Source organism: Dromiciops gliroides, chromosome 2, assembly GCF_019393635.1.
Source record: "Dromiciops gliroides isolate mDroGli1 chromosome 2, mDroGli1.pri, whole genome shotgun sequence".
Lineage (NCBI taxonomy): Eukaryota > Metazoa > Chordata > Mammalia > Microbiotheria > Microbiotheriidae > Dromiciops > Dromiciops gliroides.
Genome location: NC_057862.1, coordinates 53721208 through 53734419, shown reverse-complemented (window position 1 = coordinate 53734419; position 13212 = coordinate 53721208). Strand labels below are relative to the sequence as shown.

Genomic DNA, 13212 nt, shown 5'->3' with positions numbered 1-13212 from the left:
TCCATGCAGCCAGAAAGAAGTACCCCAACAGGCTAGGTAGGAAGCTCTATGGCAGTCGGTCAATAAACATTAAACAGGGCACCATGCAATGTTCTGGGGATACCTCCCCCACCTCAAAAGGCAAAAGACAGTCCCTGTTCTCAAAGAGCTTGGTCTAATGAGGGAACAACTGGAAAACTCTGAACCAACAGGCTACATACTGGGTTGTTTGTCCTTCATTCCCGAAGAGGACTGTGACATCAGGGTGATGTCATGACTACAGTGAATTGAAGTGAGGGAGGGCTGTGCACCAACCTCACTCTCTCCTCCAGAGACATCTGGGCCCAGTGTCAAGATAGACATCAGGACAGCTGGAGATGGCCCTTGATATCAGGGTGAAGTGATTTGCCCAGGGTCACAAAGGCAGTGTCTGAGGTGAAGTAGGCACAATGAAGGGGAAAAGCTTTCTAAACTGGATGAGATTCTAGCTGGTTCTAAGGGGATGAGATCTTGAGGCAGTAAGGACTAGAGATAATGAGGCTTAGTTTTCAACCTCTACCCTATTGGTCATGGGCACCTCAAATTCCACTTGTCTTTTAAAATCATGTGCCTTTAATTTCTATTTCTGCTTTGGACTACCATCCTCCTAGTCCCCCAGGCTCAAAACTTTGAAGTCTTTTTTCACACTCAGATTCTACCAACTACCAAATCCTGTCAATTCTACTTCCACAATCGCTCTCCTGTCCATCTCCTTACTATTGCTATTGCAACCACCTTGGTGTCTCACCTGGATTACAGGAATTCTTTAATGAAGCTTCCTGCCTCCAGTTTTTCTCCTCCAATCTATCCTTCACAGTGCTGATCCTTCTAATGAGATATCTTTTCTCTTTTCAAAATTTTTTAGTGAGGGCAGCTAGGTGGAGCAGTGGATAAAGCACCGGCCCTGGATTTAAGAGGACCTGAGTTCAAATCCTGCCTCAGACACTCAGGGCAAGTCACATCACTTCTGTTGCTTGTTTCCTCATCTTGTTTGTCCTTCCCAAAGAAAGCCACGACATCAGGTGATGACTTGCACTGAATTGGATTTTTAAGTGAGGGATGGTTGTGAAAGGTCACCAACCTCACTTTCCTCCAGAGCTATCTGGGTCCAGTGGCAAGATATAACCCTGGGGGCTAGCTATTTGGCAAAGTGGATAAAGCACTGGACCTGGATTCAGGAGGACCTGAGTTCAAATCCAGCCTCAGACACTTGAACACTTACTAGTTGTCTGACCCTGGGCAAGTCACTTAACCCTCATTGCCCCACAAAAAAAAAAAAGAGAGAGAGAGAGAGAAATACAATGGGGGGGGGGGGCAATGGGGGTTAAGTGACTTGCCCAGGGTCAGACAACTAGTAAGTGTTCAAGTGTCTGAGGCTGGATTTGAACTCAGGTCCTCCTGAATCCAGGTCCAGTGCTTTATCCACTGCACCACCTAGCTGCCCCAAAATACAATTTTGAGTTAATATTCCCTAAGTCTCCACTCTTTCTAGACCATTTCCTTTAAGGGCAGAAAAAGAGTTCCTTCCAGTAATCAGTATTTTAACACCTTAAATACAAGGGGTCACTGTCTTTAAGTAGGTCAAGGTGCTTATCACTTCAGGTGGAGAGGAAGGCCATAATCTTATCTAGATAAGAGTGAAATTGAGTAGTTCATCCTTCATCTATTTCCCAAAGAATGGCCTTACCTGGTCTTCTACTTACTTCCTAAAGGGAAATTACAGAGTGTGCTTTTAGACTGGAGAAATAGTTAACATGTACAGTTCTACTAAAAAGATTTAAAAGCACACCAACACAGCCAAATTCAACTCCTTCCTGCTGTCTCCTACCTCAGGGCAGACCAGCAGAGGACTCCCTCCTTCAGTACTTTTCCCTTACCTTCCCTCCCCTCCAGGCCTAACTTAGGCTGTATCTTTCCCCAGGAACTTTCCCAAATCTGCCAAGCTGATCTTTTCCCTCCTAAACTTTTACTCACAACTATGACCCTTCCTTTCCACTTATCAAATTCTTCAGAGTTTCAATTATTGGTGTACTGGTATTATCCTTCCAATTAGAGTGCTAGCTATTAGAAAACATTCATCTCCCAATCCACCACACCCACTGCCTCCCGGCACTTAGTACAGTACCCTGGGCACAGAGGCTACTTAATCATTTGTCTAAAATCAGGGGTTCTTAACCTTTTATAGCAGTCAGGTGAAGCCAGCAGCCCCTTTCTCAGAATGTTTTTAAATGCATAAAATCAAATACATCAGATTACAAAGGAAACAAATAATGTTAAAAATACAGTTATCAGAAAATAAAAAATAAACAAGTTTACAGATCCCAGGCCTTTAAGAGACTCTGGTCTAAATTGTGAGTCTACTGTCTGCCTCTCACAATGTAAGAATCGGAAAAACAGTGAAAGAATGCGGGTTATCACTGGTATGCTCAATGAACCAGCAGGAAATCCAAAATCCTCTACCCCTAACCACAAGTTCCCCCATACCCTCTGCACAGCAACCATGAATCAATGCCCAGGGAGATGAAAGGCTTTATATGTACCTGGCCTCCCATGCCCCAGCAACAAGAGGCATCAAAGCAAATATCAACATCCAGAGTAGATGAGCTTGAAATGCCTCCCACCTCTTGGGATTCTGTGTTCTTCAATGACCTTGAAGAGATCAAACTCGCGTCCACTCCCAAGGCAGGTTAGTGTGTGTTCTCTGAAGCAAAGAAGGTCCCAGGGCCCTGGAAAAGGCAGGGGGCTGGGGTTCGGGAGTTGAGAGGCAAGGGTGACTTGATCCACAACACAGCCCGAGCTCTCTTGTAAGGATTTTATTTCAGAGTAAAGCAGAACTCTCATCCAAATCACAACCCCACAGGGGTGAGACCACATTCTTGTGCCATTCGGAGGCCACTCAGTCCAAACACCACCAAATTGCTTCTGTGAGGTCAGTCCTTAAAAAGCTATACAACACCTTTTCAGATGATGTAGGATATATTAGGAAACCTCCCCAACAACTTATTTGTTTGCTTAGGAGTCAAATTCCCAGAGGGGCCCAGCAACTCGTGTTTTGCTTTCTGCTTCCGCTCTGCCTAAAAGGAAAAAAAAAAGGAACGACAGTGTTGACACCCAAAATTCCCTCTGACTCAAAATTCACAGCTCCCAAGCCACATTCCCAACAACTCTAGGGGGGAGAAAAGGGACCCTGCCCCAATCCTTTGTCCTGTTCTTGGTTCCCCTTCCTCATCTGAAAACAAGAAACCTGTAGCCTCCAAATGACATTTCAGATCTACCTGAGAGTGTGCTCCTGTAAGCAAACATACTCCCTTTTCTCCCGACCTCCCCTCTCGAGGATCAAAGATCTTGGGAGGCCTGACCCACCCCCAGGAAGGCATCCCATTGTGTGCCATCCCCTCCCATCCCAGGGAGATCCCTGTCACCTCGGCCTTTGAAGCACAGTCAAAGAAGTCTTTGATTTCCTTGGCACAAACTGTGTCGCTAAATTCATTCTGCTTCCAGCAAGCCATCATCAGGGACATCTCTGTAACACAGGTTGCCTCTAGAAGGGGGCAGCAGGGCATCCCTGAGTCAAAGAAGTGCCTCACACTCCTAGCTCCCCCATCCCCATCCGACCATCCCACCCCCATTCTTTCACTCAAATATTCACCTGCTTCATTCATTCATTCATTCATTCATTCATTCATTCATTCATTCATTCATTCACCAGCTTACTCTGTTCCAGGCTCCAGGGTAACAAAAAATAAGTTTAACTGAGCCCTTTCCCTCGAGGAGTAGACTTGGTCTTGGGGGAGTAACAGGGCAAGTGTCACGAGGGAAACTGGATTTGAAATATCCCTCTGTCAAAGAATTGCTCGCACACACGATCCAATCGAAGCTTAAGTAAAAGTTTTTATTCGACACACAGAGGTATGGCCGGGAGAAGTCTAAACTTCAACTGCCCGAATAGGGGAAAAAACGATACCTTTTTAGGGGATAAAGCGGCTGGAGGGAGAGACTTAGAACGGAGGAGCCACAGCAGTTTGGGGAGTGGGATGCGTGAAGCGGCGCTGTCACCGCCCGGACCTCGTAGCACAGCGAGCCCCTGTGGCTTCCAATCAGGGCCCTGCTACGGACTGCTGGGTGCCCGGACACGCCGCTTCCTGATCTGTCTGACCAACCACCATCTGGGTAACTGATCGCTTTGCCTTCCCAAGGAAAGAGCACCCTCTAACTGACCCCGGCAAGCGGATCAACCCCATTATTTCTCATGGTAAGAGTGTCCCTAACTGGACATAGGCTAACTAGGCCGCCCCTACAGAAGGGTCTGCAGGCACCCATACACGAAGCTCCGGGAACACGTGAGGCCAAGGAGAGCGGAGGCGCCGGAGAAATCAGGCCCGGCTTCCTGGAGGAGGAGGCCCCTCCCCCACCCCCGCACGCCGCCCCCCCATCCCCTCCCCGGGCCTCGCTCGCCCCGCGCAGGGACGTACTCACCCCCGACCTCGCGGCGCCCCATCCCGACCCGGTTGGCCAGCATCAGGGGCTTGTTGGGCTTCAGCACCGGCCGCTTCGCATTGCTCAGACGTGCCAAGCGGCCCCGCAGGCTTGGCGTCGCCATGGCCCCCGCTCCTGCCGCCGCCGCCACTGCCTCCGCCGCCCGCGCGTCCGGACGTCCTTACGTCACTGCGCACGCCGGGCCGGGGGCGTCTCCATGGAGACGCGCCTCTCTCGTCCAAGCCGCTGCAGCCGCAATTCCCCGGGACCGGGCCTCTTCCTTGGGATCCCACTGGGCCTGGGGAGAGGCCGGAAGCGTGAGAGGCGAGCTGAGCTCCAGTCCCAAAGTGCGGAGGACAGTGCCCCGGGGGAGGCGGCGAGGTGCGGGGGGAACCAGGCGACCGGGGCTCAAAACCCGCCTCTGCCGCCAGACTACCCTGTCTGTGAAATGAGAGGCCGGGCCACGCAGGATCCCGCCATCAAAATGTCGTGTTGATGAACGTGTGGGCGGAGCAGGAGCCGATGAAGGCCCCACGAGCGCTCCTCTCTGCAGCTGAAATCGGTTTTCCTTCCGGTGAGACCGGGCCTCCCCGGAGGGGAGCCAGCACGGCCATGCACGGGTTAAAGAGGTTTTAGCGGGGTGGCTTTCGGGGAGCCCAAGGACGGCTCCCGAGAGGCGCTGCCAGCCGGCGCTGTATGATGCCCCGGGGACAGAGCGGGACCCAGCTGCCGAGGATTGTCGTGATTATTTGTGGGGGTCTCGTGGGGCCTGTGTGTGGTGCGCTCGCTTAACTGTGAATTTTTTGCATTTTCTGTGGGGTGAAACAAAGACGGGCCTGTATCCGTTACATCTCGAGTACTTGTATGAGAACTAGGGGTGCCTTTTAGCCACAGACTAGTCTGAGATTTCCCAGAGCAAACTTAAGTTTCATGAGCCAGAGTAATTTGGCAGATATCCCTAAAATGAGACCTGGACCCTGTAAATCCAAAGCTTGGGCACCACTGAGGGAGTTACATGGAGTTACCTGGCTGGATGTCTTTAAATAGAAGCTTAGTTATCGATTTTTGTATTGCACTGGATTCCTGGGATATGGCCCAAATGACTACCACTGAGTGATGGTGACGAGCCTTGGGATGATCTTTATAGTAAACACAGTATCTGGAACCAACTTGGTGTAGGGCCTTGAGTTTGCCTATCTTGGATCATCCTAGAATCACTTCCATACCAAGAGGAGGTATGGGAGGCAGAGGTGTTTACAAAGTAATGAAGGTGATTTTCCCCCTACAATGACATACCAGAATAAAGGGAAGATTCTTCTTCATTAATAGTCACCTTGGAAAGATATCCATTTATTCTGAGGAGGCTGCCATTGCTTTTGGAATGGCAGTGGGGGACAGTTTAGGAACCACACAAGAATATCTAGTATTGACACTAGTCAAATCAAAACAATATGGTGACACCTAGCATTTATATATCACTTTAAGGTTTGCAAAGGACTTTACAAAAGGTATCTCATTTTATCCCCATAACCATGAAAGGTCCATGCTGTTACCATCATCCTCATTTTGCAGATGAGAAAACTGAGACTGAGAGAGGGAACTTGGGAATTTTTTGATACCCACCAGGCAAGCCCCAAGACTGTCACTACCCAGGAAATTACCCTTCTCTGATCACAAAGCTAGACTCTGGGATCACAGAGCCTAGAAAGCCCCTGTTCAGGCCCATCTAAACCAGCACCCATAAGCTTCTGCCGTGTGCTTCTGCTTCAGTGGATATCTTCTCTTGGGCTAGGAAAGTCCATTCTTAGGAACGCTAGTATCTGACCCTGTGTTCAGAAAGCTGAGGATGAGCAAATGCACCTCCCTTCATGCTCCTGCTCTAAGGGAGCAGTACCACTTTTTAAGGAGAGAGACTATGTGTCTATAAGTGTCTGGGGAAGGAATCTGCTCAGATTGATTGGGAGGACCTCCAATTAACTCCCTCTTACAAATATAAGCTGCTTAAGATGAATTGCTTTGTTTCATTGCTGTGTGCACAGCAAATTCTTAGTAACTATCGAATTTAACTCCTCAATTGATAATCCCTCTTTTCTTCTCTCCCTACTCAAATCATCTCTTAGCTTCCAGATCAATCTTTCTTATACTCTTGGTTTTATTACATCTATCATCTGCTTCAAAATCTTCAGGGAGTTCCTATTGCCTAACAAGTTCAAAATCGTTATGGTCTCTTGGTGCAGTGGGAAGAGCTCTGACCTGGAGTCAGAAAACCAACATTCCAACTGCTGCTCTGACACTTAATCCATGTTGGACTTAATCTCTCTGGGTCTCAGTTTCCTCATCTGTAAAATGAAGGGGCATTGAGTTAGATGATCTCCATGGTCTCCTCCAGTTCTAAATCTCTGATCCTAAGAAGTGAATTGTATAAATTCTTGTATATTTATAAAAAATCATATGCTAGGGGCAGCTAGGTGGCGCAGTAGATAAAGCACCAGCCCTGGATTCAGGAGAACCTGAGTTCAAATCCAGCCTCAGACACTTGACTAGCTGTATGACCCTGGGCAAGTCACTTAACCCTCATTGCCCTGGCCCTCCCCCCATTTTTTTTTTAATCAGGTGCTGGGAAAATGTTGGTGATATAGAAACTAAAGGCATAAATAAACAATTTTTTAATCAGTCACATTTCATTTATGTGATGTCTTGGGCAATCATTGAGCACAAAATCTCTTTTCATAGGCAAAGAAAATAATCTTGAATCTCTCCTGACTTCCATGTACATTCTACCATTAGTATGCCTAATTCCCTCTCTATAGAAATAAACACACAAGAAAAAATACTCAAGTAGGAGAAGTTACATATAAAAGCATTTTATTACAAAACTAAACCTGAGATCATAATATAAAATAGTAACACATCATGATGATGAAGGCAGTAACTCACTGCAAGACAATCTGAAATGACACTGATTCCAAGGCAGACGCTAACATAACTGGTGAATCAAATTCTGTGGGGGGCAAATCTGAGATTAACCAGACTTATCCTATATTGCTGTAGGCAACTAGTAAATCAGGAAGAATGACCTAGACCAGCTTCTCAAGTCAAAAAGACAGGGAGAAGTTCACACTGGCCTGGTCCTCCATAGGGAACGTGAAACCCTGACTTGGGCCCACTGCACTTTTCCAGATGTCCAATGATATCTGCTTTGCTGCACAAAGGGCCACTGCTATGCTTTCTTTCCTTTGTATTATCAGCAGGTGAGTGAAAAAAGCCCAAACAGAGCAAGCAACTGAGTCTGGCCTCATGGTTGCTGTAATTCCCTAATGACTGACTCACTTGGTGCATATAAAGTGCTGTAACACACTTGTATAATTAAAAAGATGGTAGGGATGAATCTAGCACCTTCCCTACCATTCTAATAAAAGCATCTATCCCTTTCTTATTGCACAGAATGTAAAAAACATCAAGCTAGTTTTTGTCTCTGTTGAATATATGTCATTTAGTATTAATATATGTCTGCTTCTAAAGTTGTAAATTCAGAGGGCAAGGACTGCTTTTAATTTCTTTTGTAGCTGCCCAGAATAGTGCCACATGTAAATGGGAAACTAGTAAAAGCTTTGGTTAATTGTTATTCATCTCATTCTCCAGAAACTTCCTTTGAATCTTTTTTCCTTACTGAGCTTCCCAATAGAATGCCCAAAGAGAGCTTAGGCAGCCCTTTGAATCTGTTGTAAAGTGCATTTTCTATCAAAGTTTCAGTTTTCTGAGCACCAAAGAAAATTTCTTTTTATCATGGCCAGATACACTCTGTGCTAAGAGGCTTTGGCTAGCAAAAAGAGGGGCAACTTCAGAAGATTCCAATAATACTGCTGTGTGAATGTATGGGGACCGTACAAGAGTGTGCAAGAGTGAGGCATGAGGGGCAGCTAGGTGGTGCAGTGGATAGAGCACCGGCCCTGGAGTCAGGAGTACCTGGGTTCAAATCCGGCCTCAGACACTTAACACTTACTAGCTGTGTGACCCTGGGCAAGTCACTTAACCCCAATTGCCTCACTAAAAAAAAAAAAAAGAGTGAGGCATGAAAGCTGTCAAACACTACCAAGGATAATTCACAATGAAGAACCACAAAATCTTTGTATCTGTGTCTAGGATCCAACAAACTCTTGCTCTGCTGCCCTAGAAAAGGCCTATGGTCTTCCTGCCCAGAGGAAGTCAGGCTGTGCATACAAACCACAGTGATTTAAGTGGGGTTTGGCTGCATCCCCAAAGGTGACTGACTATAGCTTTTTATTTACCCAGCCACTTGTGGTGACCATTTCTTGCCTTCCCATCTCCATTAGCTTGGTGCCTTGGCTTTATTCCACCCTGAATAGCTACACTGAATAATGCATTGTCAATGAATGTTAGAACGTCATAACACCACATGGCTAGGAGAAGACAACAAAACTCTACACAGAAGCAACAAACCAAGGGGTGGGTTAGTGCGGGTAAAATATCAATCCACTTATGATGGAAAATACTTTAGAATAAGGTATTCAAAAAATCAGTATAAAATTGCATCTTTAGCATCCTTTCCATGATTCTTTAGAGCATAAAATGACTTTGCAGCACACAAAAATGTAAAAAAAAATTCACTGAGCAGCAAGGAAAAGCAGACCACAAAAGATTGCTGCCAACAAAAGATTGTATTTTGGTTAGTTGGATGCCTCTTTGTATATCTTAACATTACAAAGAGACCCCAGGAAGATTCTCTCCACTGTATTGTCTGAGGGAGAGCAGTGTTGTGGAAAGAACTCTGAACTGAGGGCCAGAAGACCCAGCTATACTCTAGCCTCTATCACTAGTAAACTACAAAACTGGGCTAATCGTTTCACCTGACTCTCAGTTTTTTGACTTGTTTAAAAAAAACCAAATGTGTGTATTGGGGGAAGGGAGGGTAAGGTTCCTTCCAATTCTAACATTTTAGGAGCCTGTGGCTTAGGGATGTTATCACAGATCAGACCAGAGAAGATAAAAAGTCTGGAGAACTGAGTAGTCTTTTTACCACTTAACTCTGGAGGCCAGCTCTGTAAATAAAACCAGTTAGAATGCAGGTAGTTAAGTTACTGCATCCTTCACCAGGGTCTGCCACAGAATAAACAGTTCCCTTTCCCTCTTCATTGATGGTAAAAGGATTTTTCTGAAACCACATGCTAAGCAGCAAGATAGTAGAGGTGGGATTGGGAGCAGGGGCAGAGGGGGAGGAAATGTACTAAGAATCTCTGTACCTCAAGAAGTGGCATCTTTCCCTTTAAGTCACAAAGTAGAGATTCTATTCTCAGGCCCTTCCCCACCTCAGCTGTACCAAGGGCCCTCATGTTGGTGGCCGGGGATACTGGTTCCTTCGGAGGAAAATGTCATGCATGTAATCCCAAAACTTCCCTTGGTGTGTCTCATTGTTGTGGATCATGGTGGTGAGGGCCTCACCCTGGTCCAGGCCTTGCCAGTAATCCTGAAGCCACATCTCCTTCCAGCTGAAACATCAGAGAAGCACTAGAATTAGGGAGCTCTTGGTAGAGTCTGGAGCCACCCAGGGGGTACCCCCCCCCCCCCACACACACACACATTGGTCTGACCCAGAAGGGTAGAAAGCCAACACCTGTGACAGTAGGAATGTCACCTTAAGCCATCCAAATGGCCTGAAATCCCAGGAGGGAGACAGACAAACAGACATATGCATGCACTCGCTTGAGAGATCGAGCACACACATGCCCAGTGAGAGCCAGATTGGGTTGTGGGAGGTGTGCTGCTTTCCCAAGAGCCTTGGTTTTTCAAATAGCTATAACTCCAACCCAGTATATGGACCCTGTAGCTTGTAGCTTGGTATCCACAAGCGTCCATGCCTAATTGTCCACCCTTCCTGTAGTCCCTCCCATCATGAAATTGAGCATACAGTAAGCACAAAATAATGCCTGTCAATGACCTGATGGACCCCCACCCCTCAGTCAACAGCCACAGCTGCTTAAAACCAATCCTCACCTGCCATTTCCTACCCAAGGAAGCCTTTAAGTACTGCCCGGTATTACACTAGGAATTACTGTGAAATTGTTGAGCAGTAGGGGCAGCTAGGTGGCGCAGTGGATAAAGCACCAGCCCTGGATTCAGGAGGACCTGAGTTCAAATCCGCCTCAGACACTTGACACTATCTTCGTGACCCTGGGCAAGTCACTTAACCCTCATTGCCCCACAAAAAAAAAAAAAAGAAATTGTTGAGCAGTCTTCAGAACTTGCAATCCCAGTAGCTATAACCTTATCTCTCAGCCAGCCCTCTTTAATATGGACAGCACCTTATACTCTGCATCACAGGATTCCTCCATGTGGCCCTCACATCCACCCCCCCCCCCATCTCAGAGCCTTATTATCTCACGTCCAAATGACTGCAGTTCCCCCCCTCATTGCAGCTCTCAGATTAAAAACACTGCTCTGATTCCTTCCCTGCTCAAAATCCTTCAAGGACCCGGCTACTCAAAATCCTCCAGCCAAACAGACCTGAGCCCTGGCACTGTGGCCTGAGCAAGCTTGGAATCCCTTCCCCCTCCCCCCCCTCCCACATCGCATCTACCTTTTAGGACCAGTTCAAACCCCATCTATCCCCCTCCTCCACAAAGTCCTCCCTAAAGCCCAGGGTGAAAGGGCTCCCTCTCCCTCTCCTGACTTTGTAGAGCACTTGGTGAGGAGCAGGGCCTGCCACAAAGGTCATCGACCCCAGGAGCGCCCAACCCTCCTTACCTGTCATTCTCGGGGATCTCCTCTAGCCTCCCAAAGCCAGGGGTGGGTTCAGGGCAGCCCATGTGGGAGTGCTGCGCGATCCGGGGTTGCGGCGGTGGGACTCGGGCCGGGTCGGCCTCGTGGGCCCTTTCGGCGGCGAGCCTTGCCAGCTCGTGGTCACAGACGAAGCACTCGAAGCCCTGCAGGTAGCTGGGCTGCCCGGGGTCGTTCACCCCCCACTCACGCTGCTCCAGGCTGTCCAGAAGGAGCCGGTTGGTAATGCCCCCAGGCTGCTTGTAGGCCAGGTACTTGGCGTACTCCTCGTCGTTGCTGTCCAGGAAGTCGATGAAGGCGGCCAGCTGCTGCGGTGACTCGAAGTCGTCCACCAGGATGACGGCGCGCTCGTTGGGCATCCAGTCGAGCACGGACGGCGAGCCGCGGTACACGGGCACGGCCCCCAGATGCAGGGGCCGCCACAGCTTCTCCGTCATGTAGTCCTCGCAGATGGCGTTCTCCATGGCCAGATGGAACTTGTAACGGGACAGGAAGGCCAGGAGTTCGGGGTCCTCCGATGTGGCCGTGGCCGTGTCGCGCAGCCGGGCGGGCAGTTCGCGGTTCTGCAGGCACTTACCATAGGAGTCCACCTGAGGGGCGGGGAGAGGGAGGAGGCGGCTGGCTCGCGGCCCACCTCCGGGACCGCCCCCTCTGCCCTAGCCACGCCCCCTGCCCTCTCCTCTCTCACCATCTCTCACACACCCCCCTCCGCTGACTCCTCCTCAGGACCGTCCTCGCCACGCCCCTTTCTTCACTGGGACCGCCCACTCCTCCCTCACCATGCCCCCCGCCCCTCTTCAATGACCCCCTCCCTGGAACAGTCACCGTCCTCCCCATACCACGCTCCCCAGACTTCCGAACGCTGCCCGCCTTCGGGACCGCCCCCTCTCTCTCCTGACTCCGCCCTAGGAACCGCTCCCTACTCCCTCACCGGGGTCCCCAACTTTCCAGACACCTCCCGCCCGCCCCTGTGCCCCCGGCCCCGGGACCACCCTACCTTCTCCTCCCTCATCTAGCTCCCTGGCGTCCCTGACACGCCCCGCCCCGGCAATCCCGCCCCATCTCTTCGTTGACCCCGCCCCTCATCGGGTCAAGCTCGAGCGCCTGGGGCAGGATTCCCGGGCGCCCTCCACACCGTCCCGCTCCCCTCACCGGAATGTAGCGCATGAGCTCGCGCACGTAGCGGTCGCGGTCCGAGGGTACGTCGCAGTGGGACTGCAGATAGAGGAGCGGCGCGTAGCCGCGGCGGCGCCAGGCCGCGCGCTCCTGGGGCGCAGGCGCGGCGTGGCGCAGGTAGGCGAGCCCCGGGAGCCACTGCAGCTGCAACGGGTAGTCGGAGCGGCGGCTGAAGGTGGCGCTGAGGTTGAAGAGGCGGATGCCAGGCGCGTGGCTCAAGAGGAAGTTGTTGAGCGGCGACTCCTCGTGCAGCAGCGCCCAGCTCTGGTGCGAAAGGCGGGGCAGCGGTGCCTCGGAGGCGCGGAAGTCCGTGCCGTAGAAGAGCAGGGCGCGTGTGCGCGGCTCCCGCCGCCGCCGCCGGTCCCGGGAGGCCACGCACGCGCCCCGCGCACACTCGATGCGCTCCGAGTCCCCGGGAAAGTGAGGAAACAAGCCGGGACTCCACCACAACAAGACGGGCAGTTCGCCATCGTCGTCAAGGCCCGCCTTCCCCGAGCTCCGCGCCGCTCCCACCGAGCCCAGCACCGAAGGCTGACGGAACACCGCGCCATCCCAGGGCTCCACCCACTCCGCCTCGCCCTCGGGCCCCGGCTCGGCTTCGCAGCCGCAAAACCAAAGCATCGCCGCGGCCGCCAGCGCCACGCCGGCACCCGCCATGCCTCCTCCCAGCCTCAGAAGAGACCCCGCCTCCCAAGGAGACGGGCCCGGGGAGGGAGGAGGGGGGGGTGTAGAGAGCGAGCGCGCGCA

The 13212-nt window shown here is 50.4% G+C and overlaps 2 protein-coding genes across 2 annotated transcripts; both read right to left on the bottom strand.

Annotated features, from left to right (window-relative positions):
• Window positions 1-2224: 2224 nt before the first annotated feature.
• Window positions 2225-4679, bottom strand: CHCHD1 (coiled-coil-helix-coiled-coil-helix domain containing 1). Its single transcript, XM_043981643.1, has 3 exons — window positions 4495-4679; window positions 3441-3559; window positions 2225-3092 (listed from the first exon to the last, which is right to left on the bottom strand). The coding sequence occupies exons 1-3, from the start codon at window positions 4616-4618 to the stop codon at window positions 2979-2981; spliced, it is 357 nt and encodes a 118-aa protein (XP_043837578.1). The 5' UTR covers window positions 4619-4679; the 3' UTR covers window positions 2225-2978.
• A 2657-nt stretch (window positions 4680-7336) lies between these two features.
• On the bottom strand, window positions 7337-13164 carry FUT11 (fucosyltransferase 11). Its single transcript, XM_043981642.1, has 3 exons — window positions 12442-13164; window positions 11257-11879; window positions 7337-10001 (listed from the first exon to the last, which is right to left on the bottom strand). The coding sequence occupies exons 1-3, from the start codon at window positions 13120-13122 to the stop codon at window positions 9842-9844; spliced, it is 1464 nt and encodes a 487-aa protein (XP_043837577.1). The 5' UTR covers window positions 13123-13164; the 3' UTR covers window positions 7337-9841.
• Between the last annotated feature and the right edge of the window lie 48 nt (window positions 13165-13212).

What these genes read in the sequence shown, in the direction of transcription:
- CHCHD1 (XM_043981643.1), bottom strand. Translation starts at nt 4,618, where the DNA reads ATGGCGACGCCAAGCCTGCGGGGCCGCTTGGCACGTCTGAGCAATGCG. An exon ending in GGGGCGCCGCGAGGTCGGGG is followed by an intron (nt 3,560 to 4,494) that starts GTGAGTACGTCC and finishes GCCCCCTTCTAG; the next exon opens with AGGCAACCTGTGTTACAGAG. An exon ending in ACTGTGCTTCAAAGGCCGAG is followed by an intron (nt 3,093 to 3,440) that starts GTGACAGGGATC and finishes TTTTCCTTTTAG; the next exon opens with GCAGAGCGGAAGCAGAAAGC.
- FUT11 (XM_043981642.1), bottom strand. Translation starts at nt 13,122, where the DNA reads ATGGCGGGTGCCGGCGTGGCGCTGGCGGCCGCGGCGATGCTTTGGTTT. An exon ending in AGCTCATGCGCTACATTCCG is followed by an intron (nt 11,880 to 12,441) that starts GTGAGGGGAGCG and finishes CCCGCCCCTCAG; the next exon opens with GTGGACTCCTATGGTAAGTG. An exon ending in GAGATCCCCGAGAATGACAG is followed by an intron (nt 10,002 to 11,256) that starts GTAAGGAGGGTT and finishes CTGATGTTTCAG; the next exon opens with CTGGAAGGAGATGTGGCTTC.